The 26,259-nt window shown below is 37.0% G+C and overlaps 1 protein-coding gene across 1 annotated transcript; it reads right to left on the reverse strand.

The window, feature by feature from the left end:
• Window positions 1-18,766: 18,766 nt before the first annotated feature.
• Window positions 18,767-25,874, reverse strand: LOC119985177 (copper methylamine oxidase-like). The gene is made up of 12 exons (XM_038829382.1): window positions 25,365-25,874; window positions 24,333-24,442; window positions 23,895-24,200; window positions 23,695-23,807; window positions 23,274-23,604; window positions 22,967-23,182; window positions 22,622-22,858; window positions 22,019-22,204; window positions 21,570-21,710; window positions 20,556-20,824; window positions 19,444-19,525; window positions 18,767-19,240 (listed from the first exon to the last, which is right to left on the reverse strand). The coding sequence occupies exons 1-12, from the start codon at window positions 25,552-25,554 to the stop codon at window positions 19,106-19,108; spliced, it is 2,316 nt and encodes a 771-aa protein (XP_038685310.1). The 5' UTR covers window positions 25,555-25,874; the 3' UTR covers window positions 18,767-19,105.
• Window positions 25,875-26,259: the final 385 nt, after the last annotated feature.

Genomic DNA, 26,259 nt, shown 5'->3' on the forward strand with positions numbered 1-26,259 from the left:
ATGTTATAATTTAATATCCTAGTAGTATATCTTTATAGATGATTTATAATATTATTACTATAATGAATCTTTTTATTAAACGGTTTGGGTACCCTAAACCCGGCACCAAATGTCAAACCCGACCCTAAACCATGACGGGTTTGAAAACAAAAACCAAAACCGTTTCCAAAACCTATAGGATCGGTTTTCGAGTTTTAAACGGACCGGGTACCCTGTGGATAGTGCTCGGATCGGTTTTTTTTGCTATCCCTAACTAAATCCCTTTTGCGTTTTTGTTCAAAGATATACACCCCTCTTTTCTTCATCCTCTCTAGGGTTTCAAACCTTCAAATCAACCACACCTGCAAACAGGGTAGACAAGAGAGAGAGGTAGAAGATTTGTTTGGTTCCCGGATATCTATTGCTCACCACTTCCATTTCACGACATTGACAGGCTCTCCACTCAACTTGAATTTAATCCCCTACAATTTTCCCTTGCCTCTTTCAAGCCATCTTTATAGGGTGGCATTTCTGCCACTTGGGAATGGAGCACCAGATGTGTTTGCCAGTATTGTGCATTTGTGGGACTAACCTAGGTCAAAAATGAACAGAAATGGTGAAACTAACTTGTTCCTCCTCATCAAACTCTTCTCCGTCGAAGAAGTAATCGTCTCCTTCGAAGAACTGTTCGGCATTATCCATCTCCTTCCGTCATCGGCGCCCCCGTGGTTTGGGTGGGTTTTTGGGGAATGACAAAGAATAGAGGAGGTGATTTTTAAAGGATTTGCTTCTTCCTCGTAAAGACAAATGGGATGTTATAAGATTAGACTTTTTTGGCGAGAAATTGGAGTAAACTTGGTAAACCAATCGGGGGTGCATATAACGCTCATCTTCTTATATTATCTTCAAATTTTTGGCATTGGTAATGTACCAAAATGACATCCACCCAAAACCTTCCACGTGTCCTAACACATGGCACCTAAAGACGACATTCGAGACGCCCACCTGATGTCATGACTGAAGAAGAGTAGAATTCCAACCGAGGAGTCCGAGTCATCCCTTGGTATATAACTGAACATAGAGACCAAGAGTCCATAAGAAAGTCAATTCTACTTGGGAAAGGAATCCAAATGAGATTCACCATCCTATGATTCTACTTAAGATCAAGTCAATAGTAATTAACAAGAAGAGCTCCGAACCAAGGATTCTCCTTTTGACTGTTATTTACTTGAACGTCGGAGCAGGCCATAAATCCTACTATGCCCACCAGGGCAGGCATTAAAAACTGAAGCAAATCTGAAATTGTATTATGGACCTCAACATCACATAAACTGGGAAATTAACAGCATCCACAATGGTGCTACTTGTGCACACACTCCAAATTTCACTAAATTAAAATAACAATTAACAAACAAAAGAAAAGCAGGCAGATCTGACATTAGTCTATGACACATGCTCTAAGAAATAATAGACACGAATAAATGCCTTCACACCACGGTCAAAGCTTAAAGAAAAACAATTGAAAAGATGATATGTGCAGCTGAGGCCTGAGGGTCAGCGTCATTAAAATTCCACATTGAGGCTTTGTTTGACAGAGCGAAAAGCTGAATTTTTAACGTTAACGGAAATGTTGTGGGAAATATATTGAGCTTAAAGTTGTGAAATATACTATGAGGTGTTTGGTGCAGTAAAAATCGACGTTAGCGAAAAACTTTTAAAATAAAGTATTATAATATTAGATTTTTTAAATTTTATATTAAAATTTTATATTAATATAAATATAATAAATATAATTCTTAATTAAAATTAAATTTAAGTATTAATTAATAAATATTTTCATATTAAAATTTTATAATGAGTTTTATATAATTTTAGTTATTAATTAATAAATATTAATTAAAAAAATAGGACCCACATTTGATATCATTATAAATAAATTTAATATTAATATTAATATATATAAATTTATTAATATGTTTAATATATATATGTAATATTTGAATACATAAAGGTTTCTAAAGGCGTGGGTCCCATGCAAAAAGGCGTGGAACCCACAATTAAAAGAAAGTAACATAAAGGCGTGGGACCCATGCAAAAAGGCATGAGACTCACACCTTTGTGTAATCCGCTGATCAAATAAGTTGATGCTACCCGATCCGCTACCAATTTGGCAGCGGATCCGCTCACCCCACTCTGCCGTGGCAGAGCATCGAACTCAAGCGTTTCGCTAAGCGGAAACGCTGAGTCAACTGCTCTGTCAAACAAGCAGTGAGCAACTTCAAAAGTGGAAATACCCCGCCTTCTTCAACAATGATATTCTTGTTCCGCTCGTTAACGCGAGCAAGAGAGGCAGGCTCGTTAGCTGCGTCAACACGGTCTCTTAGCTGCCCCATAGTGATGGTAGCGATATAGGACCAGACCTAAGCGAGGGTAGGGGCGTTGCTTGTAATTGGAGGTAGAGATAGTGAAAATTAGGAAGAGAGAGTTTCGCTGGACAATTCTCAGCAGCTTACTGCGGCTGCGAGACTAACTTGTATTTATACTCAACATACAAAAGTAGCCCTAGAGAAGGACCTATTACATATTGACAAGTGTACAAATGAGAGAAGTATAAATAAAACCACAGCTATGTATGTGTATCGTATAAGGTTCTAACAGTCCCTCGCAAACTGGAGAGTGATAGAGGTCTCTCAACAACTCCAAGTTTGTCCCTGAACCATTGGAAACGTGAATGAGAGAGTGGTTTTGTTAAACAATCTTCTATTTGATCACGCGAGGGAACATATCTCACATCAAGTTGCCTGGCCAGAACTTTGTCTCAAACAAAATGAATGTCAGTCTCAATATGTTTGGTTCTGACATGATAAACAGGATTAGCTGCAAGGGCATTGGCACTTAGGTTGTCACACCAAGTGATAGGAATAGAGAAGCACTTGAGGGAGAGCTCTCGTAGCAAGGACTCAAGCCATGACAGTTCACAGGGCACTTGAGCTAAAGCTCTATACTCAGATTCTGCGCTAGACCTGGCCACAACATGCTGTTTCTTTGAAGACAAAGAAACCAAAGTATCACCAAGATAGACATAGTGTCTTGCTATTGATCTTCTGTCATCAACCCAACAGGCCCAATCGGCATCAGAAAAACCTTGTAACAGTAACCTTGTACATGGCTTAATATGCAGCCCCATGTCCTTAGTACCCTTCAAATATCTCATGACCCTTTTTGCTCCCTGCCAGTGCACAGTAGTAGGGGCATGTAAATATTGGCTCAGTTTGTTAACAATAAAGGAGATATCAGGTCTGGTATTGGTGAGATACTGAAGACCTCCAATGATACGTAGGTAAAGGGTTGGATCAGCCAATGGTTCCCTATCATAGATAGACATCTGCCTACCAACAACAGTTGGTGTGGGACATGGCTTGGTGTTCTCCATTTGTGCCTTCTTAAGTAGAGCTTCAATGTATCTGGTTTGGGTCAAGTACATATCAGTAATATTTCTCCGCACTTCAATTCCAAGAAAATGATGCAAGTTTCCCACATCCATCAGAGCAAAAAGAGTGTGTAATTTTTTCACAAATCTTTGTAAAGAGCCAGCATGAGTGCCTGTCACAATTATATCATCCACGTAAAAGAGGACTATGATTATCTGAGTCTTGTCCGTGTAGAAGAACAATGAGGAATCACACTTCGAGTTCTTAAATGCCCAAAGAGTCAAAGTATTTTTGAGTTTGTCAAACCATGCTATGTGAGCTTGCTTTAGTCAATACATAGCCTTTTTCAACTTGCAGACACAATTTGGCTGAGACATATCCTCAAACCTTTTTGGTTGTTGCATGTACATTGTCTCCTGTAGAGTCCCATTCAAAAAGGCATTATTCAAGTGAATCAAGTCCAGTCACCAATTGAGGATTCAAGTAAATTAGATACCTTTCGAAAATCGACAGTGATGGTAATTGAAAACAATTGGCGGAGTTTGCCGTTGTGGCGGCACTTGCGCACCAGATTCAGGGCGCGTTCAAGATTCTTAGTAACATCGATTGCAATTCGACGAAGTGGACGGTCGTAAAGGGACTGAGTGACAACGGAGAGGCGCACGGCAGAGCGGAGCATATGAGAGAGTTTATCGACCTGCTTGACGAGTTCGACACATTCTTGTTGGACTCGGCCTTTTGAGCTGATTTAACAACTCGGTCTGCCAGAAGAATCGGCAGAGAAAATTCTTCTTGTAGGATCTTCTCCTCCTCGTGATGGACTGTCACGGCAGCAGCAACAACTCCTCCACCTCCACCTCCACCAGTAGCTGCCATTGGAAATCTAATACTGGACAGTTGGATACTGAATTGAGAAGGACAACGGATTAAGGAAATGCGGGAAGACCATAATCAGCTAGCATATTCCAAGTTTTTTATTTTTCAATTTGGTTTCAAGGGTATGTTGGTTGTGAGATAAGAGCAAAGGAATTTAAGATAATTAAAATATAGGAAAAGAAAGGACAAAGGAAGATGGAAGATGACTGGATGAGGACTGACCTGCAAAATCATTCCGATGGGAGATTGACGCAGGAGATACCCGTTTAGACTTTTGGGATTCATAAAGACTTCCTTTTTTTATGATTTGAAGAAATTGGACTGACATTTGATTTTTCGGACAAGGAAGGAACAACCAAACGTAAACACAGGAACAGGATGATCAACACATACATAAAGATTATATGTGTGCGAGTTTGCACTTTTACCATGAATTCTTATAGATGAACTTTGTATGCATCACATTTTTTTATTAAGTACATCTCAATCTTAATATATCAGTTAAAAAAATATAACATTACCGACTAGACCCTTTTTTGTGTTTTTGTAAGAAAACTCAATGTACACCCATCTTCTTCATCCTCTCTAGGGTTTCAAACCTTCAAATTAGCCACACCTGTAAAATGGCAATTGTGTTTGAGTTGAGCTCTTCTGTGACGGATCGAGTTTAACACAAGAGGGGGGGTGAATTGTGTCCCCAAATTCCAATTGGAATCCCTTTTTCAATTTAAACAAATTAATGGCAATTAACAAGTAGCACACAAATTTGAACTCTAATGATTTTCCTAATCAATATTCAATCCAATGCAAGATGTGATACAATATAGTGAATGACCAAATATCAAATAATCAAGAATTGCACAAAACAGATTTTCAAGCAACACACTGCACACAGATTTTTCAACTCAGATTTTACCTATCAAATGATGTCAAAATGCAACGAAATTTTATATGCAATGTCACAACACCTTAATAAACACTATATCAAAATTTCAGATCAAAATTCAAAGTTTAAGGCAGTCTGCTAATCTCGGACAGATTAGGGTTTTGAAAATCCTGCAGTTTGAAACAAGTAGTAAATATAAACAAGTAAACAAAGAAATCAACACAGCGATTTATAGTAGTTCGGAGACCCTTCTCCTACGTCTACTACCTAGATTCACCAACCTAGGATTTTCCCAACTCCACTAAGGTGTGGTTTTAAGAGACCCACAAAACCCCTTACACCAAGGGTTTCTAAGAACTCCCTCAAACTTCAATGTTTACAATTTCCCTTAACAAAGGGAATTTTTCAATGGGATTTTCAACCAAGGTTCTCACAGGTTACCTCAAAGGTATTTGGTGTGGAACTCTCAAGATTACAGCAACACTCTCAAAGATAGGATTTTAAGAACAAGAGAGGTTTAGATTGTAAGCAAACAAAGCCTAAAGGATATATGAACTTCCCTTTTGCAAAAGCAAGAGTAGTGAGAAGTCCTTGATTGTAGAGGCTTGTATTGGAGAAGATTGTTGTAGCAAATAGCAAGAAGGCTTGATGATTGATGAACTTGATAGCAAAAGGTTTCTCTCAAGGATAATTTTTCAATTTGCTTCTCCAAGTTGTATGAAAGGGAAGATCCTCTTTTAAAGGCAATTCTCTCCTATGCTTGTAGCCATTGGATCAAACTTCAAGAGTTGATCTCTACCATCCATTGCAGCTCCTAATCTTGGTCATTGATGTTTTGAGCAAACAAATCTCCACCATAGAGCATATAGACGTTGCACATGCTCCTTTTTTTAAGTCAAAAATTGCAAGCAAGAAAGTTGTCTTATGCACAACCATTTGATCAATGTATGTCTTCAAATCTTGACCATTCAAACTCTCTTTAATTCTCAGCCATGGATGTAGATTGTACTATGCCATCTTGTCCCTTCATTTTGAATCAAAGACTTCAAAAGTGATCCCTTAGTCAAGGATCTTGTTTGATTGCACCAACATAACTTTCTTGGTAGCACATGTCTTGAGTGAAAATGTCAAGGATCTTGTTTGATTGCACCAACCTAACTTTCTTGGTAGCACATGTCTTGAGTGAAAATGTCAAACAAGAATATATCACTAATGATAGAGAGGACAAGGTTTGTCCCACATGTTTGAAAAGAGTTGTATCTCTATGAAGACCACAACCAATAGCCTCAATGTTTGATTCATTCAACTTGATAAAGTGCCTTAGTGGAAAGTTGGCAAATATAGGATTTTTCATAGTTTCCTAGAGCTCCAAGCTCATTCTTAGAAACTGGACTTCGACCACTCTTGAACATACTGAATTCTGAGCCATATGAGACCACAATGATGATTAACCTACAAGGAAATAGGAGGTAGAACTCCCCAATTGCATGTAAGCTCAAAGAGCTTCATATAGAGCGCATAGGTTAATTACATTAGAAAAACAACCCAGAAAATTCATATTACTGCATGATAAATCATTTTATATGTAGTATAATGTCCATGTAAAATTTCATAACAATCGGAAATCGTTTGGTCACTCAACCAAGCAATTTGATCACTAATAGTAAAACCGATAAATTCTAAGTGTAAATTCAAAGTCATTTTGCAAACTCAGTGTAAATGACCTTTTCTCTTGAACTTTACTAAATAAAATATGTTCATAGTGATGAAACTAAGATGCACACGAAATTTCATTTAAATCGGAGTTCATTTGGTTCACCACGTTCACAAAGAACACATATGCACAAAATTAGGTAAAACCTAGTTTTGGCGGAATTTAAGCATATGACCAAATATATATGTGATGCACTTAATTTCTCATGATTATAGTCCTAGAACATATATTAAGCCTTCATGTGCATGTGGTTCAAGTTTCAAGTCATTTCGACCTAAGTTGGTTAAGATATGATAATTGGAAAATTAATGCTCTAACTTAGTTCATGTATGTTTGTTTTCAAAACTTAATTTCCAGCACTATCTCAAAAATATATAGTCATTTAAATTCAATTCATATAAATCAAATATTGCTTTAATGTTTCATTATCATTTATAAATGATTTAATATCATCAAAATTAGACATATAGGACCATAGGTCCAACAATCTCCCCCTTTTTGATGATTACAAAACATGCATGATATAAATGTCTATTTGATTGTAATTGAATTTAATATCAATTCAAAGTGCATTAAAAAGCTTAATGATATCAATTTAAAACACTTTTGAAACTCATACACAACTTTAGTTAAGTAAGCTTAGCTCCCCCTTACTTTAACATCTATTCTCTCCCAATCATGGCATATACACTCCCCCTTAAGTTATGCCTATATATGCATTTTGGCAAATGATTTTAATGCAATTTATCATCATGTCTCTCCCCCTTTTTGTAATAAATCAAAAAGTGGAGAACTAAGGGGTTGATGCAAGTTTTGTAAAAGATTTATAAGCATTTTTGAGATTTTATCACAAAAGTGATTTAAGACCATAAACATTCTTCAAATAATATCAAAACTTGTTCTCATCAACAAATAATCATGGCTACACACCAATTGAACTAATAGAACCTAAGTGACCTAATTTGGAGCCTATCACACTAAGTGACCCATGGCCTCCTAATGACACTAGGTTACTCCCCCTTCAATCATGCATACCAATTTATACATTTAGCTTATAAGCACATATCACCAAGAAAATATAATAAGCATTCAAGTTCAATCTTGGGATATCAATCAAACAAGGATATGCATTCAAGTAATATGCTCTCAAGGTGCTTCACACAAACCTAATGCATTTCTTAGTTTTATGAATCTATCCTTAGCTAAAGGTTTAGTGAACAAATCGGCAATATTATGTTCCCCTTCTACATGTTCAAGCACAATGTTCTTTTTAGCAACATGATCTCTAATGAAATGATGTCTAATGTCTATATGCTTAGCTTTACCATGATATCTAGGATTCTTAGACAAATGTATGGCACTTATGTTATCACAAAGAATTGGAATGTTTGAAAATTCCATATTAAAATCAAGCATTTGTTGTTTAATCCAAAGCAATTGGCAAGTACAACTACCAATAGCCATATATTCGGCTTCGGTAGTGCTCAAAGCAACACATGTTTGCTTCTTGGAGAACCAAGATATGAGCATATTTCCTAGGTATTGACAAGTACCACTAGTACTTTTCCTATTTATTTTGCAACCCGCAAAGTCGGCATCTACAAATGAATGCAAGTCAAATGAAGATTTCTTATCATACCACAACCCTAGGGAAGGTGTGTCTTTTAAGTACCTAAGAATCTTCTTTATGACCATGAGATGTGTTTGCTTAGGATTAGATTGAAATCTTGCACACATGCACACACTAAACATAATATCGGGCCTAGATGCGGTCAAGTAAAGTAAACTACCAATCATTGACCTATATCTCTTTTGATCAACATCATTACCATCTAGGTCGGGTTCTAATTTGGAACCTTTAGAAATATCCATGCCAAACCTTTTTAATATCTCATTTGTATACTTAGTTTGACTAATGTGAGTGCCAAGTGGGGTTTGTTTAATTTGTAAACCTAGAAAGTAAGTCAACTCACCCATCATACTCATTTCAAATTCATTCTTCATGCATAATGCAAAATCTTCACACATAGATTCTAATGTAGCACCAAACACAATTAGCATATCAAGACCTTTGTATTTAATAAACAAAGTATCATCAATACTACCACATTGAAAACCATTTTCAAGCAAGAACTTAGACAATCTTTCATACCAAGCTCTAGGAGCTTGTTTTAAACCATATAAAGCCTTGTCTAGTTTGTAAACATGGTTTGGAAATTTCTTACTTTCAAATCCGGGAGGTTGTTTAACATAAACTTCCTCATTTATCACACCATTTAAAAATGCACTTTTCACATCCATTTGAAAAAGTTTGATATTTTTGTAATATGCAAATGCAAGCAATAATCTAATAGCCTCTAACCTTGCAACCGGTGCAAAGGTTTCATCAAAGTCAATGCCCTCTTCTTGGCAATATCCTTGGGCCACTAATCTAGCTTTGTTCCTAGTTACATTACCATTTTCATCCATCTTATTCCTATAGACCCATTTTGTTCCTATAATGGTGTGGTCTTTAGGTTTAGGACAAAGAGTCCAAACCTTACTTCTCTCAAATTGTTCTAACTCCTCTTGCATGGCATACACCCAATCATCATCATGCAAAGCATCACGTACATTTTTAGGCTCTACTAAAGAAAGCATGGCAAAAGAGTTTAAAGGATTAGAATTAACCGTAGAGTCCCTTTTGGCTCTTAGTTGCCTTCCTTGATGCAAGTCTCCAATAATTAGTTCTTTTGGATGAGACTTCATCACCTTGTATTTGTGAACACCCGGTTGTTCCATAGCATTTTCAGCTTCTTTTGGTTCTTCATTTCCCTCGGGTTCACCTTCACTTTCTTCATTTGGTGGTGTTTCTTCATTTGAGATATTCATCTCCCTTAAGTTCTCCACCAAAGGGACATCATCTTCATCTTCTTCTAGCAATTGTACTCCATGTGTAACTTCATTTTTGTGCTTCAAAGGATGTTCCAAATCTGAAAATTTATTTTCTACACGCACATTTGGAGCAAGTGTGGTCATATCATCGAATTTAACATTTACACTTTCTTCCACAATTTTAGTTCTAGAGTTAAATACTCTATATGCTTTAGATGATGATGAATATCCTAAAAATATTCCAATGTCACTCTTTGCATCAAATTTATCCAAATTGTCTTTGGTATTTAAAATAAAACATTTAGCACCAAAAATCTTAAAGTAATCTACTTTAGGTTTCTTGCCATACAAGAGTTCATAAGGAGTTTTCTTTAATCCTTTTCTAATGCTAAGTCTATTACTCACATAACATGCATTACTAGTAGCTTCGGCCCAAAAATATTTAGGAAGATTATATTCTAGAAGCATGGTTCTTCCTAGTTCTTGTAAAGTTCTATTCTTCCTTTCTACAACCCCATTTTGTTGAGGTGTCCTAGGAGCACTAAACTCATGTTTAATACCAAAAGAAGCACACAAAGAATCAAAATTAGCATTTTCAAATTCACCTCCATGGTCACTTCTAATTTTTGAAACCTTTAAGTTATGCTCATTTTGCAATCTCCTAAGTAAGTTTTCAAAAGCATGCAATGCATCACTTTTATGCACAAGAAACAAACACCATGTAAATCTAGTATAATCATCCACAATAACAAATGCATAGTATTTTCCACCTAGACTCCTAACTCTACTAGGACCAAATAAATCCATATGTAACAATTCTAGAGGCCTAGAAGTACTAATATCAAGTTTAGGCTTAAAAGACTCTTTAGTTTGTTTACCCCTAACACAAACATCACAAACATGTTCAACATTGAAATTTAACTTAGGCAATCCTCTAATAAGTTCATTTGCACACAACTTTTTCAATGTAGACATTCCGATATGACCTAATCTTCTATGCCAATGCAAAGCATCATCATTCTTAGCAAGCAAGCAAGATATTTTAGAATTTTTCATAGCATCAAAATGCATTACATACATATCACCACTTCTACTTCCTAATTTCACAACATTACCATAAACATCAAACACATAACATTTATCATTTTTGAAAAGAATATCAAAGCCTTTATCGGCTAAGTGACTAACACTCAATAAATTAAAAGATAAATTTTCAACCAATCTTACTTCACTAAGGGAGAAAGAAGAGTTACCTATGGATCCCAAGCCTAGGATCTTACCTTTGACCTTGTCTCCAAAGGTCACAAATCCTCCATTCTTCTTTGCTTCAAAGGATGTGAATAATGAAGCATCTCCCGTCATGTGTCTAGAACAACCACTATCCAAATACCATTTGCATGATTCGGATTTGGATTTTAAGCACACCTAGATAAACACATGTTTAATATACCTTAGGTATCCAAACTTTGGATCCTTTGGGGTTAGTAGCAATAAAGGCATATGCATCAATTTTGAAAGTTCTCATCACATATGCTTTCTTTTCAAAGTCATTCAACCCTTTAGGCACCCAAACCTTCTTCACATAAACTTTCCTCTTCCTAGGTGTAGTTCCCTTAGGAGCATTAGCCTTACCCTTGGGGTAGGTTCCATTTTTGTTCACGTTGACCGTGGCCTCCTTAGCCTCTAGGGTGTCCTTAAGTTTCATAGGAACATATCCTAATCCACTCTTGTCAAGATAATGTCTTTGAGATGCAAGAAGTTCATCCAATTTAGAAGAACTCATAGAAAATTTTGAAAATTGTTTTTCAAGCATATTGTATTTCTCATTGGCCATATCAAGCTCTTTTTGTAGAGAAGAAGAGTTAGGCATAATAATGCACTCATGATCATCCCATGTATCCAACTCACCTTCTAGCTCATGAATCCTAGCATGCAAAGCATCTAAGTCATGTGAATTGCTAGATGATGCAATGTTACTAGAATTAACACATGTTTTCAATTGATTTTTTAAATCCTCATTTTCTTGAACTAATGCATCAAGTGAAAAACATAAATCATCATATTTAGATTTCAAATCACAACACTCATTTAGATGCATTTTTTCTACTTTAGAAAGTCTACTAACTTTTTCCTTAGCATGCTTGTGTTTATGCATCAATTTCTCATAAGCAATATAAAGTTCATCATAAACACAAGAGAGCTCATCATAAGAAGGTTTAGAAGATGTTACCATCTCATCCGAATTTGATGAGGACACTTCCTCTTCCTCATTTGCCATGAGACACAAGTTGGCTTGGAGTTCCTCTTCACTATCACTTGAAGATGATGATGAAGAATCATCCCAAGTGGCCTTGAATGCCTTCTTCTCCTTCTTCCCTTTTTCCTTCTTCTTCTCTTTCTCTCTATATTCCTTATGCTTCTTCTTTTGAAGCTTAGGGCAATCGGCCATAAAGTGACCTACTTTGCCACACTTAAAGCAAGTACTCTTTTCTTTCTCTTTCTCCTCTCTCTTTTCTTTAAAAGCCTTTCTATTCTTGAATCCTCCACGTTTGTTCATCTTCAAGAACTTCTTGAAATGCCTAGCTAATAGGGCTGCCCCTATTTCACTATCATCATCACTAGAATCCGAACTAGTGTCACTATTGATCCTAAGAGCTAAGCCATTTTTCTTAGGTGGTGCATCTTCCTCATCTAATCTTGACATCTCCAACTCATGTGTCATTAGACTTCCTATTAATTCCTCTATCTTAAGCTTCCTAAGGTCTTTAGCCTCTTTAATGGCTACTACCTTATCTTTCCAAATCCTAGGTAAACTCCTAAGGATCTTTTGGACCTTATCAACTTCCTCATATGGTTTGTTCAAAGCTTCTAATTCATTACATATGCAAGTAAGTCTAGAAAACATCTCCCTAATGCTCTCACCCTTCTTCATTCTAAATGTCTCAAACTCGGTGACTAGCATGTTTATCTTAGAGTCCTTCACTTGACTTGTTCCTTCATGCTTCAACTCTAACATATCCCAAATATCCTTTGCACTCTTACATTGAGCTATGTAATCAAATTCACTCCTAATAAGTGCAATGTGCAAAGTGTTGATTGCCTTATTATTTAGGCTAAGTAATCTCTTATCTTCCTTAGTAAACTCACTCTTTTCCTTATCTACCATCTCATCACCCAAAAGTTTCCTAGGAACATAAGGACCATTCTCTACAACTTCCCACAAATCATAATCAATGGAATTTATAAAAATTTTCATCCTATTTTTCCAAAAACCGTATTGCAAGTCATTGAAAAATGGTGGTCTATTCATGGATAGGCCTTCGGCCTCACCATAAGAATTAATATTTGCCATAAATATGCCAAATAGGATATAACTCCTAGTTTTAGCTAACCTGCTCCGATACCAATTGACGGATCGAGTTTAACACAAGAGGGGGGGTGAATTGTGTCCCCAAATTCCAATTGGAATCCCTTTTTCAATTTAAACAAATTAATGGCAATTAACAAGTAGCACACAAATTTGGACTCTAATGATTTTCCTAATCAATATTCAATCCAATGCAAGATGTGATACAATATAGTGAATGACCAAATATCAAATAATCAAGAATTGCACAAAACAGATTTTCAAGCAACACACTGCACACAGATTTTTCAACTCAGATTTTACCTATCAAATGATGTCAAAATGCAACGAAATTTTATATGCAATGTCACAACACCTTAATAAACACTATATCAAAATTTCAGATCAAAATTCAAAGTTTAAGGCAGTCTGCTAATCTCGGACAGATTAGGGTTTTGAAAATCCTGCAGTTTGAAACAAGTAGTAAATATAAACAAGTAAACAAAGAAATCAACACAGCGATTTATAGTAGTTCGGAGACCCTTCTCCTACGTCTACTACCTAGATTCACCAACCTAGGATTTTCCCAACTCCACTAAGGTGTGATTTTAAGAGACCCACAAAACCCCTTACACCAAGGGTTTCTAAGAACTCCCTCAAACTTCAATGTTTACAATTTCCCTTAACAAAGGGAATTTTTCAATGGGATTTTCAACCAAGGTTCTCACAGGTTACCTCAAAGGTATTTCGTGTGGAACTCTCAAGATTACAGCAACACTCTCAAAGATAGGATTTTAAGAACAAGAGAGGTTTAGATTGTAAGCAAACAAAGCCTAAAGGATATAGGAACTTCCCTTTTGCAAAAGCAAGAGTAGTGAGAAGTCCTTGATTGTAGAGGCTTGTATTGGAGAAGATTGTTGTAGCAAATAGCAAGAAGGCTTGATGATTGATGAACTTGATAGCAAAAGGTTTCTCTCAAGGATAACTTTTCAATTTGCTTCTCCAAGTTGTATGAAAGGGAAGATCCTCTTTTAAAGGCAATTCTCTCCTATGCTTGTAGCCATTGGATCAAACTTCAAGAGTTGATCTCTACCATCCATTGCAGCTCCTAATCTTGGTCATTGATGTTTTGAGCAAACAAATCTCCACCATAGAGCATATAGACGTTGCACATGCTCCTTTTTTTAAGTCAAAAATTGCAAGCAAGAAAGTTGTCTTATGCACAACCATTTGATCAATGTATGTCTTCAAATCTTGACCATTCAAACTCTCTTTAATTCTCAGCCATGGATGTAGATTGTACTATGCCATCTTGTCCCTTCATTTTGAATCAAAGACTTCAAAAGTGATCCCTTAGTCAAGGATCTTGTTTGATTGCACCAACATAACTTTCTTGGTAGCACATGTCTTGAGTGAAAATGTCAAGGATCTTGTTTGATTGCACCAACCTAACTTTCTTGGTAGCACATGTCTTGAGTGAAAATGTCAAACAAGAATATATCACTAATGATAGAGAGGACAAGGTTTGTCCCACATGTTTGAAAAGAGTTGTATCTCCATGAAGACCACAACCAATAGCCTCAATGTTTGATTCATTCAACTTGATAAAGTGCCTTAGTGGAAAGTTGGCAAATATAGGATTTTTCATAGTTTCCTAGAGCTCCAAGCTCATTCTTAGAAACTGGACTTCGACCACTCTTGAACATACTGAATTCTGAGCCATATGAGACCACAATGATGATTAACCTACAAGGAAATAGGAGGTAGAACTCCCCAATTGCATGTAAGCTCAAAGAGCTTCATATAGAGCGCATAGGTTAATTACATTAGAAAAACAACCCAGAAAATTCATATTACTGCATGATAAATCATTTTATATGTAGTATAATGTCCATGTAAAATTTCATAACAATCGGAAATCGTTTGGTCACTCAACCAAGCAATTTGATCACTAATAGTAAAACCGATAAATTCTAAGTGTAAATTCAAAGTCATTTTGCAAACTCAGTGTAAATGACCTTTTCTCTTGAACTTTACTAAATAAAATATGTTCATAGTGATGAAACTAAGATGCACACGAAATTTCATTTAAATCGGAGTTCATTTGGTTCACCACGTTCACAAAGAACACATATGCACAAAATTAGGTAAAACCTAGTTTTGGCGGAATTTAAGCATATGACCAAATATATATGTGATGCACTTAATTTCTCATGATTATAGTCCTAGAACATATATTAAGCCTTCATGTGCATGTGGTTCAAGTTTCAAGTCATTTCGACCTAAGTTGGTTAAGATATGATAATTGGAAAATTAATGCTCTAACTTAGTTCATGTATGTTTGTTTTCAAAACTTAATTTCCAGCACTATCTCAAAAATATATAGTCATTTAAATTCAATTCATATAAATCAAATATTGCTTTAATGTTTCATTATCATTTATAAATGATTTAATATCATCAAAATTAGACATATAGGACCATAGGTCCAACATTCTGGATTTCACAATCGAGTAATGAAACAAAATGCCAAACAGGGTAGACAAGAGAGAGAGGGAGAGGATTTGTTTGGTTCTCGAATATCTATTGCTCACCACTTCCATTTCGTGACATCGACACGCTCTCCACTCAACTCGAATTTAATCCCCTGCAATTCCCTTGCCGCTTTCAAGCCATCTTCGTATGGTTGCACTTCTGCCACTTGGGAATGGAGCACCAGATGTGTTTGCCAGTATTGTGCATTTGTGGGACTAACCTAGGTAAAAAATGAACATAAATGGTGGAACTAACCTGTTTCTCCTCATCAAACTCTTCCCCATCGAAGAAGTAATCGTCTCCTTAAAAGAACTGTTCGGCGTTGTCCATCTCCTTCCGTCATCGACACCTCCGTGTTTGGGTGGGTTTCTGGGGAATGACAAAGAACTGAGGAGGCGATTTTTAGAGGATTTGCTTCTTCCTGGTAGAGATAAATGAGGTGTTATAAGATTAGGCTTTTTTAACGAGAAATTGAAGTGCACTTAGTAAACCAACCGTGGGGTGTATATAACGCTCATATTCTTATATTATCTTGAAATTTTTGGCATTGGTAATGTACCAAAATGAATCCACCCAGAACCTTCCACATGTCCTAACACATGGCACCTAAAAGTATTCACATCAGATTACCTAAACATGTGTCTGTCTGTAAAATATGGAATAATTATAGAGAACTTATCAAACTATAGCACTGCATCAGACTACCTAGAAGTTCTCTATTTTAGAGAATATGAACAGTGGTTCCCTACATCTAGGAAACTACTATTCACATCTTTAAAAATAAAATAATATATCCTCTTCATACTTTATCTTAGGGCTGTTATTGGTACGGTAAATTATCTATTGGTATACCGTTACCGATATATTGGTTACCGAAAATGACAGAAGATTGGTATACCATTACCAATACTTCGGTATGGTAAATTTACCGTTGCATTTGGTAACGGTACCGGTAAACAAAATTCAAACTCGGTAAATTTCCCGATTACCGACATATATATTAATATTATTTTTAGTTTTAGTTTTAATTTTATTTAATTTATGACCATTAGATTCATCCACTATAATCTACACCATTCATGATTTTTAGGGTTATTCACTTATTCTCACAATCTCATCTCACAAATCTCACTCTAGTCTTCGACTCTCATCTCCATACAACCATAGATCTCAATCTCTCACAAGACTCTCAACCTCTCACAGAGACGGACTCACCGAGACAATCGACTCACTCTCTCTGGTCTAGACTCTGCATTCTAAAACTCCTTTACAATACCATTTCTACTTCATTTCATTTTGCCTTTTCAAATCTTTCTTTTCACAGGTGTTCGCAGTAAATGGAAGAGACGAAAGAGGGAGCCCCAAATCGCTCATAAACCCGAGAATGAAGAGGTTGAGAGGGTGATTTTGTTAAGATAGCATCTCTCAGTGAAGTCTGCTTCATGCTTGTAGCGGAGTCATCTTCAAGCTCTCACCCTTCCTTCTACTGCATCATACCCTTGTTATCCATTGTGGGTCTTATCTATTTGAAGCTTGGCTTATTCTTAAGACTTGGGCTTAGCGTTGTAGTCCTTTAGTTCATTGATCTTGGGCTTTTGTTACAAGCTGATTCAATTTATATGGGTATAAACTCTATTTTGTAATAATTTTTAAATTTTTTTATGTTTACAAGCTGGTCCAGTTTGTTCATACTCTATGATTGATTTTAATTGGTAAATTTACAGATTACCGATTTACCATTACCGATTGATTGGTATATCGATCATCGGTATACCGATTCTATTGACAACGGTAACGGTAGTCTTTTTTGAGTTACCGAAGGGATTGGTATGGTAACGATATTTAGGATTTGGTAACGATAACCGTATCGATGACAGCCCTAGTTTATCTCAAATAAAATAATGTATCTATCTCCTCCTCATACTCTCTCTCATATTGTCTCCCCTGCGTACTCTCTTTCATCACCTCCGTCCCCATCCGACGATTGTCTATCAGGTTTGTGTTGTTTCTTGATAGTCGTCGGGACTTCGCAGCTTCTGGTCAGAGATGCCTTTCCGACGACTTTGAAAATTTTCGGAGACGATACGGAGTCGATGACCTGATAAAGACTATTGTGGTCATCATCATGGAGAACCGCTCCTTTGACCACGTCCTAATTGGGTCAACTGGTTCTGAATCGAACCACATCAATGTGGCCGGAGCTCGATAGTAATAAAATAGAGTTTACTATTTTAGTGAATAATAAAATGAAGAAAAGAAAGAGTTGGTTGGGTGGCGACATCGTCGGAGTCGGAGTTTTCGGATTTGGCAGCAGGGGCACCTCCTCCACCAACATATATATCGTCACTTGATCTTACTTTCAAACTCTGAATTATTTTTTGTTCCCTTTGATTTGAATTTCATTTTTGTCCAGACTTGCTACCCATTATCCACTTTTTGTATAACGAGATATGCATTAGCAACCGCTAAAAGCTTACCAGATTCCATGGCTGGTTGTAGGATGAGACAAGAGAGATAAAGTATTATTTTTTCAATAAAATTGATTTGTATAGAAAAAATAATAAATAAGAGAGAATGAACTATTATTTTAATGAGATAGAGAAAATGATAGATAACGTTTTTTTGGATAGAGAATCTGTAAAATAGAAAAAATGATATTTTATCTATATTTTAAGGAATATATTAAGAGAAATTGATACAGATACTCTAAATAGGACATCCGAGACGCCCACCTGATGTCATGACTAAAGAAGAGTAGAACTCCAACCGTGAACATAGAGACCAAGAGTCCATAAGAAAGTCAATTCTACTTGGGAAAGGAATCCAAATGAGATTCACCATCCTATGATTCTGCTTAAGATCAAGTCAATAGTAATTAGCAAGAAGAGCTCCGAACCAAGGATTCTCCTTTTGACTGTTATTTACTTGAACGTCGGAGCAGGCCATAAATCCTACTATGCCCACCAGGGCAGGCATTAAAAACTGAAGCAAATCTGAAATTGTATTATGGACCTCAACATCACATAAACTGGGAAATTAACAGAAGCCAATTAAAATAACAAGTCAAGAAACCACATTAACAAACAAAAGAAAAGCAGGCAGATCTGACATTAGTCTATGACACATGCACTAAGAAATAATAGATACGAATAAATGCCTTCACACCACGGTCAAAGCTTAAAGAAAAACAATTGAAAAGATGATATGTGCAGCTGAGGCCTGAGGGTCAGCGTCATTAACATTCCACATTAATAAACATCTGGCTGGTTGCATCGGCACCACATAAAACATAAAACATTCTTTCCTAGCAAGAAGAAACCAATCGGCAATCAAACACACAAGGTACTATGCAAAATGTCTATTCATCGTGGTGTGGAAATATTACTAAAACGTCAAGATCCAAACTAGTTTGGACTTGGGGCTTTCATTCCGTGCTAGTTGTGGTAAGAGTTGTGGAAGAGTCTTCAAAGCTTTGCAAGCAATTCATTTTGGACAGGCTTGGCCACCTCAGTGTCCTTGACATCGCTGTCTTTGGCATCCAATTCGCAAGGACTGGGTGGAACATCAACGGCAGGAGAGCAGTTGAAAAATCCATGTGGCTGCATTCACAAATACCACCAGAAACAGCATTAAGACAATCCAGAACAATACAAAATCAAGTCTTTAGATTTGTACATATCTCGGGGATGCAATTGGTTGGAAGTTCTTTTGAGTTTCGAAGGGGCATCGTACAAGCCTTTAATCAGCCATGGTAGGACAGAATATAGAAGGAAAATGCATAAGAGTATGATAAGGTTAATACCACAAGCATAAATCCAATGCGCTCCACAGGCATAACAGGCCAATCTTCTAATCGGGGCACATGTGTGACCCCAAAAACATACCTGCATTTATACAAATCAAGTGTTACCTTCAGATTGGTTATACAAAAACACTCTCCCGTGGAGGACACGGTTCCTGTGATAACTTTGAGTTTTATGTAATAGATGAAATGGTTGCCGTCACAGGGAGAGCACACATTGTGTGCTCATCTCACATTAGTGTGAACTGGATGGTCATGGGTTGAAACTTGAAACTTGAAACCTAGATCTCTAAAATTTGGTTTTGAAGCCTAGGGCTGCTGCAAATAATCTCATTTCTGATCATATTTTCTACCATTTTACACGGTTTTTTCCCTACTTATCTTCGATTGGTGCTACTCCTACCATGAATCTAATAATCTTATTTCTTATCATATTTTTTTGGATATGTTGTCTTTGAATAGCCCACCACTCAAAACCATACATTGCGTCAATAATAATGGATTAGAAGTAACATCCATAAAAAATGTGTGATTTCCCCAACATTAACACATTTGTATTCCTGAAATATTTAATACCCTAACGGGGTATTTGGTTGTTAATCCAATGAGTCTGAGTGTGAGGCGAGTGTAAGGTGAGTATGAGGTGAGTGTGAGAAGAACATTATCATGTTTGGTATGAAATGAAGAGTGAGTATGAGTGTTAGAATTTTAATTGTACAATTTCCATACTACCCAATTTTTTGTAAATAAAAATAAGAATATATTAATTTAATGGTTGTGATTAATTCTTAATAAAGGATATAATAGTCGTTTGAGTATCAAACTCATTCTCCCTTGTGGAGATTAGTCAATCTCATAGTGAGCTTGGCTAATCTCCATAAGGAGGGAATGAGGGTGCGATGAGTTTGGAATTCCACCCTCCCAAACTCAACCAAATGATGGAATGAGTGATTCTCACCCTCGGCTCTCCTCATTCCTCCCTCAAAATGCCAACCAAATACCCCGTAAGTATACATAATTGATTCAAGAATAGCACAATATTAGGCAGCGCATGACACAAGAATATGTCCCTGTGTGTGTGGTGAAGTGAACGAAGACAAATTTAAACTTACCAAAGTACTACATCAGTTTCTTCTAATGATCGATTCTGCTTAACCCATGTGGATAATCCTTCACCCACACGAGGATTCTGGTTTGGGAATTCTCCTCCAGGAAACATCTCATCACACGCATAAGGAGTCACCCAAAGATTATGCTTCAAGAAAGCAGCTCTTCTCAAAAACTTCGCCTCGGAACCAGCTAATGGCAAGCAATTTGAACCAGGCACCAATTTGTAGCCAGTTAACTGTCCAGTCCTGTTTACTGTCCTTGTGTTCCTAACCTGAATCATAAGTTCATATAGTAAGTTGCTCATTAGGGCTACTTCATCACCACAATGCACACAAATACATGCAGATATCTAAGTAAGTAAGCCTAACATGAACAGGCAGAAAACTGTGACACACATTTGCAGATTTACAGATCAATCAAATGTCACTGGGCACGACTCTGTGGTGATCCATGCAAGTTATTATTGCTCAAATTGAGTCAAGTAAACTGGATAAAGGGAAGAATTGTATCGTTATTCTAATAAAATATAGGCTTATATTCCAATATTCAAAGTGTCAAAAGTTACAAAACATTATATAATCCCAGCAGCAGAATATTCATCTTAAGCAAAACAGAAAAACGTAATTAATCAGTATGGTCTACAGTGACCCGTATTATACTTCCAACTCATACAGCTCTTTGCTAAACACAACCATACAATTACACTGCCCAATTCATACAGCCATTTGTTAAACACGACCACTCAAAGACAGGGCCACAGCTAATAAAATATTAAAAATCCGAAACAGCTAAGATAATCTGAGTCAGTATTAAAAAAGAAAAAAGATCAATGATGGTGTCTATATACAAAAGCTTGCATGCACGTAAATGTCCGTAAAATATAAACTCGACTGTCTGTAAAGCAACTGAAACTTTCATGAGAACATAATCAGCTTGAATATCCAAAAGTTATCCAGGAATGACAACATTCAAAGAGAAAATATTAATATCGTGAGGAAAATGCAACACGCCCTTACAATCCAATGGCGAGCTGTTAGAGGATTACAATCGCGCATGGCTTGCAATTCAGATTTGAGCAGCATCTCCTCAGCATAAAACGCATTACTGTGGACATTGTTCCCACCAGGTTCCTCAACTTTAACATTGACCTCTACAACCTAGAAAAAAAACAGAAATCAATAAATTTTGAGAATACAAGTTTTGCGATACATGAGAAATTTGAGATAAAATAGCAAGTAATGACACGTCGAAACCATTAAAATATAACTGGCCAGCTTTCCAGCTAGCTCACCAGTCCAACTTTTTAAAATCGTTATCATCTACCACACAAAAATCTAGCAGCAGTCTAAAAGAAACACGCACTATGGAGATGCCTCTAAAGTCTAAAACAGTAGGAATGCGACTTTGTAAAAAAATGCAGAACTCAATTTGACTTGTAAAAATCTTGAAAAGCGAAGCATTGTACCTGATTAAAAGCTTCACCAGGTCTGCAATCAACAGCCATGTCCATACGAGCAACAAAGAAGTGTTGATGAACAGGTGCATATAAACCTGGAGCAATAGTTGTACCGTATTTTCGAGATTCCCCAGGCTGTAGTGCTCCTAAGCTCAGAATTCCAGTAAGTTTAACTTCAGCTTCAATTTTTCCATCCTGTAAAACATATAGGTAGCATTTCATTTCAGATTCTTAAAGAGCACATGTAACATAATAAACAGTCACAGCAACAGAGATGATTGACTGTTTAAAACTAATTTAAATCTGAGCCTGAATAGGTATGAGAAACCAGATACAATGGTGTATAGAAATGTAGCAAAAATAATTATTTTTTACATCAAAAGCCTACGTACTCTAACGAATACGTGTAGCTCACTGTTTTATGCAAGTTATAAGTGAAAGTGTGAAACTATCAGCAATTGTAACTAGAGTGTGCTAGCACTTTTCTTTCTTCTTCTATGCTGACCACAAGGCCCACAACCACAACACCTATTGTGGTTCATTTGGAATTTTCTTATAATCCATCCAAAATAAAACAGCAAGCACCAACAAATAATGTGGCTTTCAACGAACCTGATAGAAGTGCCAGTAGAATCCATACTCGTAATTCGCCACAGTACATATGAGTGACACTGTTAACCGTCTAGACCTACGTACTTCGGCTAAACCTGTTCTCCAGTCTTGATGCTTCCATAGAATTCCATGATCCTCCTCATGCAAACAAACACAATTTTCAATGGTTTCAACTCCACCAGTGAAATTTGTAAAATGGGCGTCAAAGTACTTAATATAGCCCAAACAATCACACCCCTGTCACAAAAGTTTTCATTGAGATCAACTAAAAATTTAAACACAATGCAAACAACAAATGTCAAAAGAACAAATAAGTGCATGTTGAGAGGGCAGATCCTATCAAACCTTCTTAAGAGAATGAGCATTTTTACCAAGACCATCTTCCCCTGCATCGAAAGCATTCTTTCTGTAGTGTGGATCATTCGGATCTCCATAAGGTACAACCATTTCCACAAAGCTTAACCTGTGGGCAACAGGCCTTCGCCCCCGACTACCATCAGTGTATGCAACAGAGTATATAACCAAACCTTCCCTCGGTGTAAATCCAATACGGAAATTCCACTGCAACCCAGGATAATACAGCATATCACTTAGCATACAAATTGTACATGGGTAGCACAATTTTATCACCTTATTTAAAAAATCAATCTACCTTCTGCCATTCTACAAAGTACCCACTAACACGAAAACTTGGACCTTCAGGTTGAACAATCTGTAAAGGCTTCACATCACTTCGATCAACACCACCTCTAGTTTCACCAGGAGTATAATTCCTTAATGGATCAGCTGGAGGCAGGGGAACAAGCTTGATATCTTCAAACTCAATAACCTGCATGTTTTGCATATCAACAAGTACATAGATGCCCTCAACTGGACGTGCATAACCATTTTCCATGGGGCAGTCACTCTCAGTTCTACAAAATATAAGTGGTTTAGCAAGTCTACGGCTTGGAGCATCAGCATCACTGTGATAACCAAGACACCTGCAATACATTTATATAGAGGAAACATGGCATGACTCATCAATTTCTCATAAATTTGGACAAAACCATGGATATCTAGCTTTTACTCACCAAGGATCAACCATGACAAGTTCCATATCCTCAATGCCCCTCCTCCTCATTGCTTCTTTAAATGGAGGAAAGGCTTTCACTACAGCTTCACATTCAGCATATTCTTCTGCATCCTGAGGTTGCATGGATGACGACATTATTTGAGAAACTGATTTCACACTCTTCTTTGAAAAAAACCGACAAAATAGAACAGCGCATACCATTGGAGGCTGAACATCTGGAACAACTTGTGATGCAATTACTTTTCCTCTATGATGTCCACCTCGTGTTACTGCATGTACTTCCGATAGTTCAACAATCCACGTGCTAGTCTCATTTGACGTTTTGTTGTAAACAATAAGTCTTGCTCGCCTTGGAGGCAGTTTGCTAGGAATTACATGCCCACCCTTTGTTCTGGGAAGTAATGATGGTTGGAAAGGAGGGAAGAAGTATGCATCTGCCAGTGCAACAACATGCTTTTCTGGTTCAAGCAAAACAATCTCAATAAAGCGCATGCTATCTCTGACCTGAAATGGGGAAGAAAGATCAACTCACTACTTCACGAGAAAAACAACTTGAGATAACCTGAAGCTATATGCATATGCTTATAATGTTTTCTTTTACTTTTGGTGAAAGAAAGTTATAGGTAAACAGTCAACCTCAGGAGTGGATCCAGCAGCTCTCACAGTAGCCACTGCAACAGCGATTTCAGCAGCTGATAGAGGATCCAGAGGATGTCTGGTCTGTGCTCTTAGCATGATTGGGACTCCTGCACATCCAATGCAAGTAAATGGACCAATTAAACATGTGATAGACAGTACGTGCATCCCCTTAAATTGGCTTATATCATGTTGAGCATATAATGACAAAAATGCAAAAATAAATAAATAAAAGAAGCAATTGCCGGTCCCGTACATGTAATTTCCATCTTAGTATCATTTCTTTCCCCTAAAAAGCATAGAAAATTCGAAAGTCAAAACAAAAGTCTAAAAGAAGAAAAGGCAGGGAAAGCATTTAGAAAGTCAAACGAAGAACTCCGAAGTCATTATTGAGGTTTATCTGCATGTAGCGGAAAAGCTAGCTCATTGGATGGACCAAAGCTAAATGCAATCTGATCCATCAACCAACCTTTATAGCCAAGAAAATTCAAAAAAAAAAAATCACCTATATTTCCCAACATCGTCCTGGTAATTCCAGGGATGCATCATCATTAAATAAAACTCACGATGCACACCAGAGTGGAATGAGAACCAAAGTCAGGCAAAAACAAAAGTATAGAACATTAGCATACAATTCCCTAAAATAGGGAAAGTTCATTGAGATGCCAGAAACAGAATTCCTATTCTGATTCGCTATTGGCAAACCTAATCGGAACTTAAAAGATCTTCCAAAGACGATCGAGAGGATAACTAGAACTTCCTCGATGGCACCATAAGAATTCTATGTGGCATTGGCACTTCACAAACAGTGGTGCCACTCGTTTTCACCGGAATTCCAGAAAAACAACCACCGACAGTGTATATATTAAAAAACTTCACAGCGTCATCTGCTTTTCAAGAATGAAAAACGCACTTCAAAAGCAGAAGAATCGAACCAAACACAAATTCAAATACATAGAGATCATAAGAAAAGAGACATGACAGAATAGACCAGAAGAGAAAGAGACAGGAGGAGAGAGAGAGAGAGATGACCTTTAGTAGAGGTCTTGGTAGAAGGTTCAGGACGCGAATCGACTGGGCGAATCAAGGAGGAGATGGAAGTTTTCTCAACCGCCCGATCGTCGCCAAGATCGGTCCAATCTGGCGCAGCCTTACGACTAACGGGAGCTGAGTCGGTTTGAGGAAGACAACATGGCGTCGCTTTTTGCGGAGCTGAGGCCATTGCAAGGGGTTCGCGAGTTCGCCAAATCCACCGCAAAAGGTCTCTATGCAATCTACTGACATACAGCAATTCGCTTCTACTTCTGCCACCTCTTCCACTCCCTCCCACTCAGCACCACCACTCTCTCTCTCTCTCTCTCTCTCTCTCTCTCTCTGTGATCACTCTGTGAGAAAAATCTCCAAGAAATTTCCAGAAAGAAAAAAGAACCAGAGGCTATATATTTCTTTTTAGGGCTTGAAACCTAAAAAATGTGTATATTTTCAGGCTTTTAGAGAGAGAATTTTGCGAGATTTGGTTTTGGAGGCAAGAGAAAAGATGTTTGTGGAGGCACGGAGGGGATGCATTTATATATATACAAACACAATTTCTTTCTCCGGGTTCAAATTTTGTCCACTTTATTTGGACAAACCTACTCAGAATTAGATTATTGTCTGGGTTTAAATTAATACGAGTTTATTCAATTAAATACATCTGAAATTCAATTTAGAGTCGGAACATGTAAATATTTTATAAACACATATCCTTGTCGAATCCAAAATTAATTTTTTTTGTCACCTAAGATAATGGAACAAAAAAGAGAGAGTTGTATAATATAAAATTCATAGGGGCTTATCAAAGGCACTAACATTTGATAACATAAGATAAGTCGGGGAAGTGATAGGGGATCTTTAGGGTGGGTAATGGACAAATAGTCAAATACAAATA

Source organism: Tripterygium wilfordii, chromosome 19 (assembly GCF_013401445.1).
Source record: "Tripterygium wilfordii isolate XIE 37 chromosome 19, ASM1340144v1, whole genome shotgun sequence".
Lineage (NCBI taxonomy): Eukaryota > Viridiplantae > Streptophyta > Magnoliopsida > Celastrales > Celastraceae > Tripterygium > Tripterygium wilfordii.

Excerpts from the sequence above, each read along its gene's own strand:
- LOC119985177 (XM_038829382.1), bottom strand. The coding sequence starts at position 25,554 with ATGGCCTCAGCTCCGCAAAAAGCGACGCCATGTTGTCTTCCTCAAACC. Across the intron at positions 22,205-22,621 it reads TCTACTGGCACTTCTATCAG|GATGGAAAAATTGAAGCTGA; the intron begins GTTCGTTGAAAG and ends TATGTTTTACAG. Across the intron at positions 19,526-20,555 it reads GAAACTGATGTAGTACTTTG|GTATGTTTTTGGGGTCACAC; the intron begins GTAAGTTTAAAT and ends GTATAAATGCAG.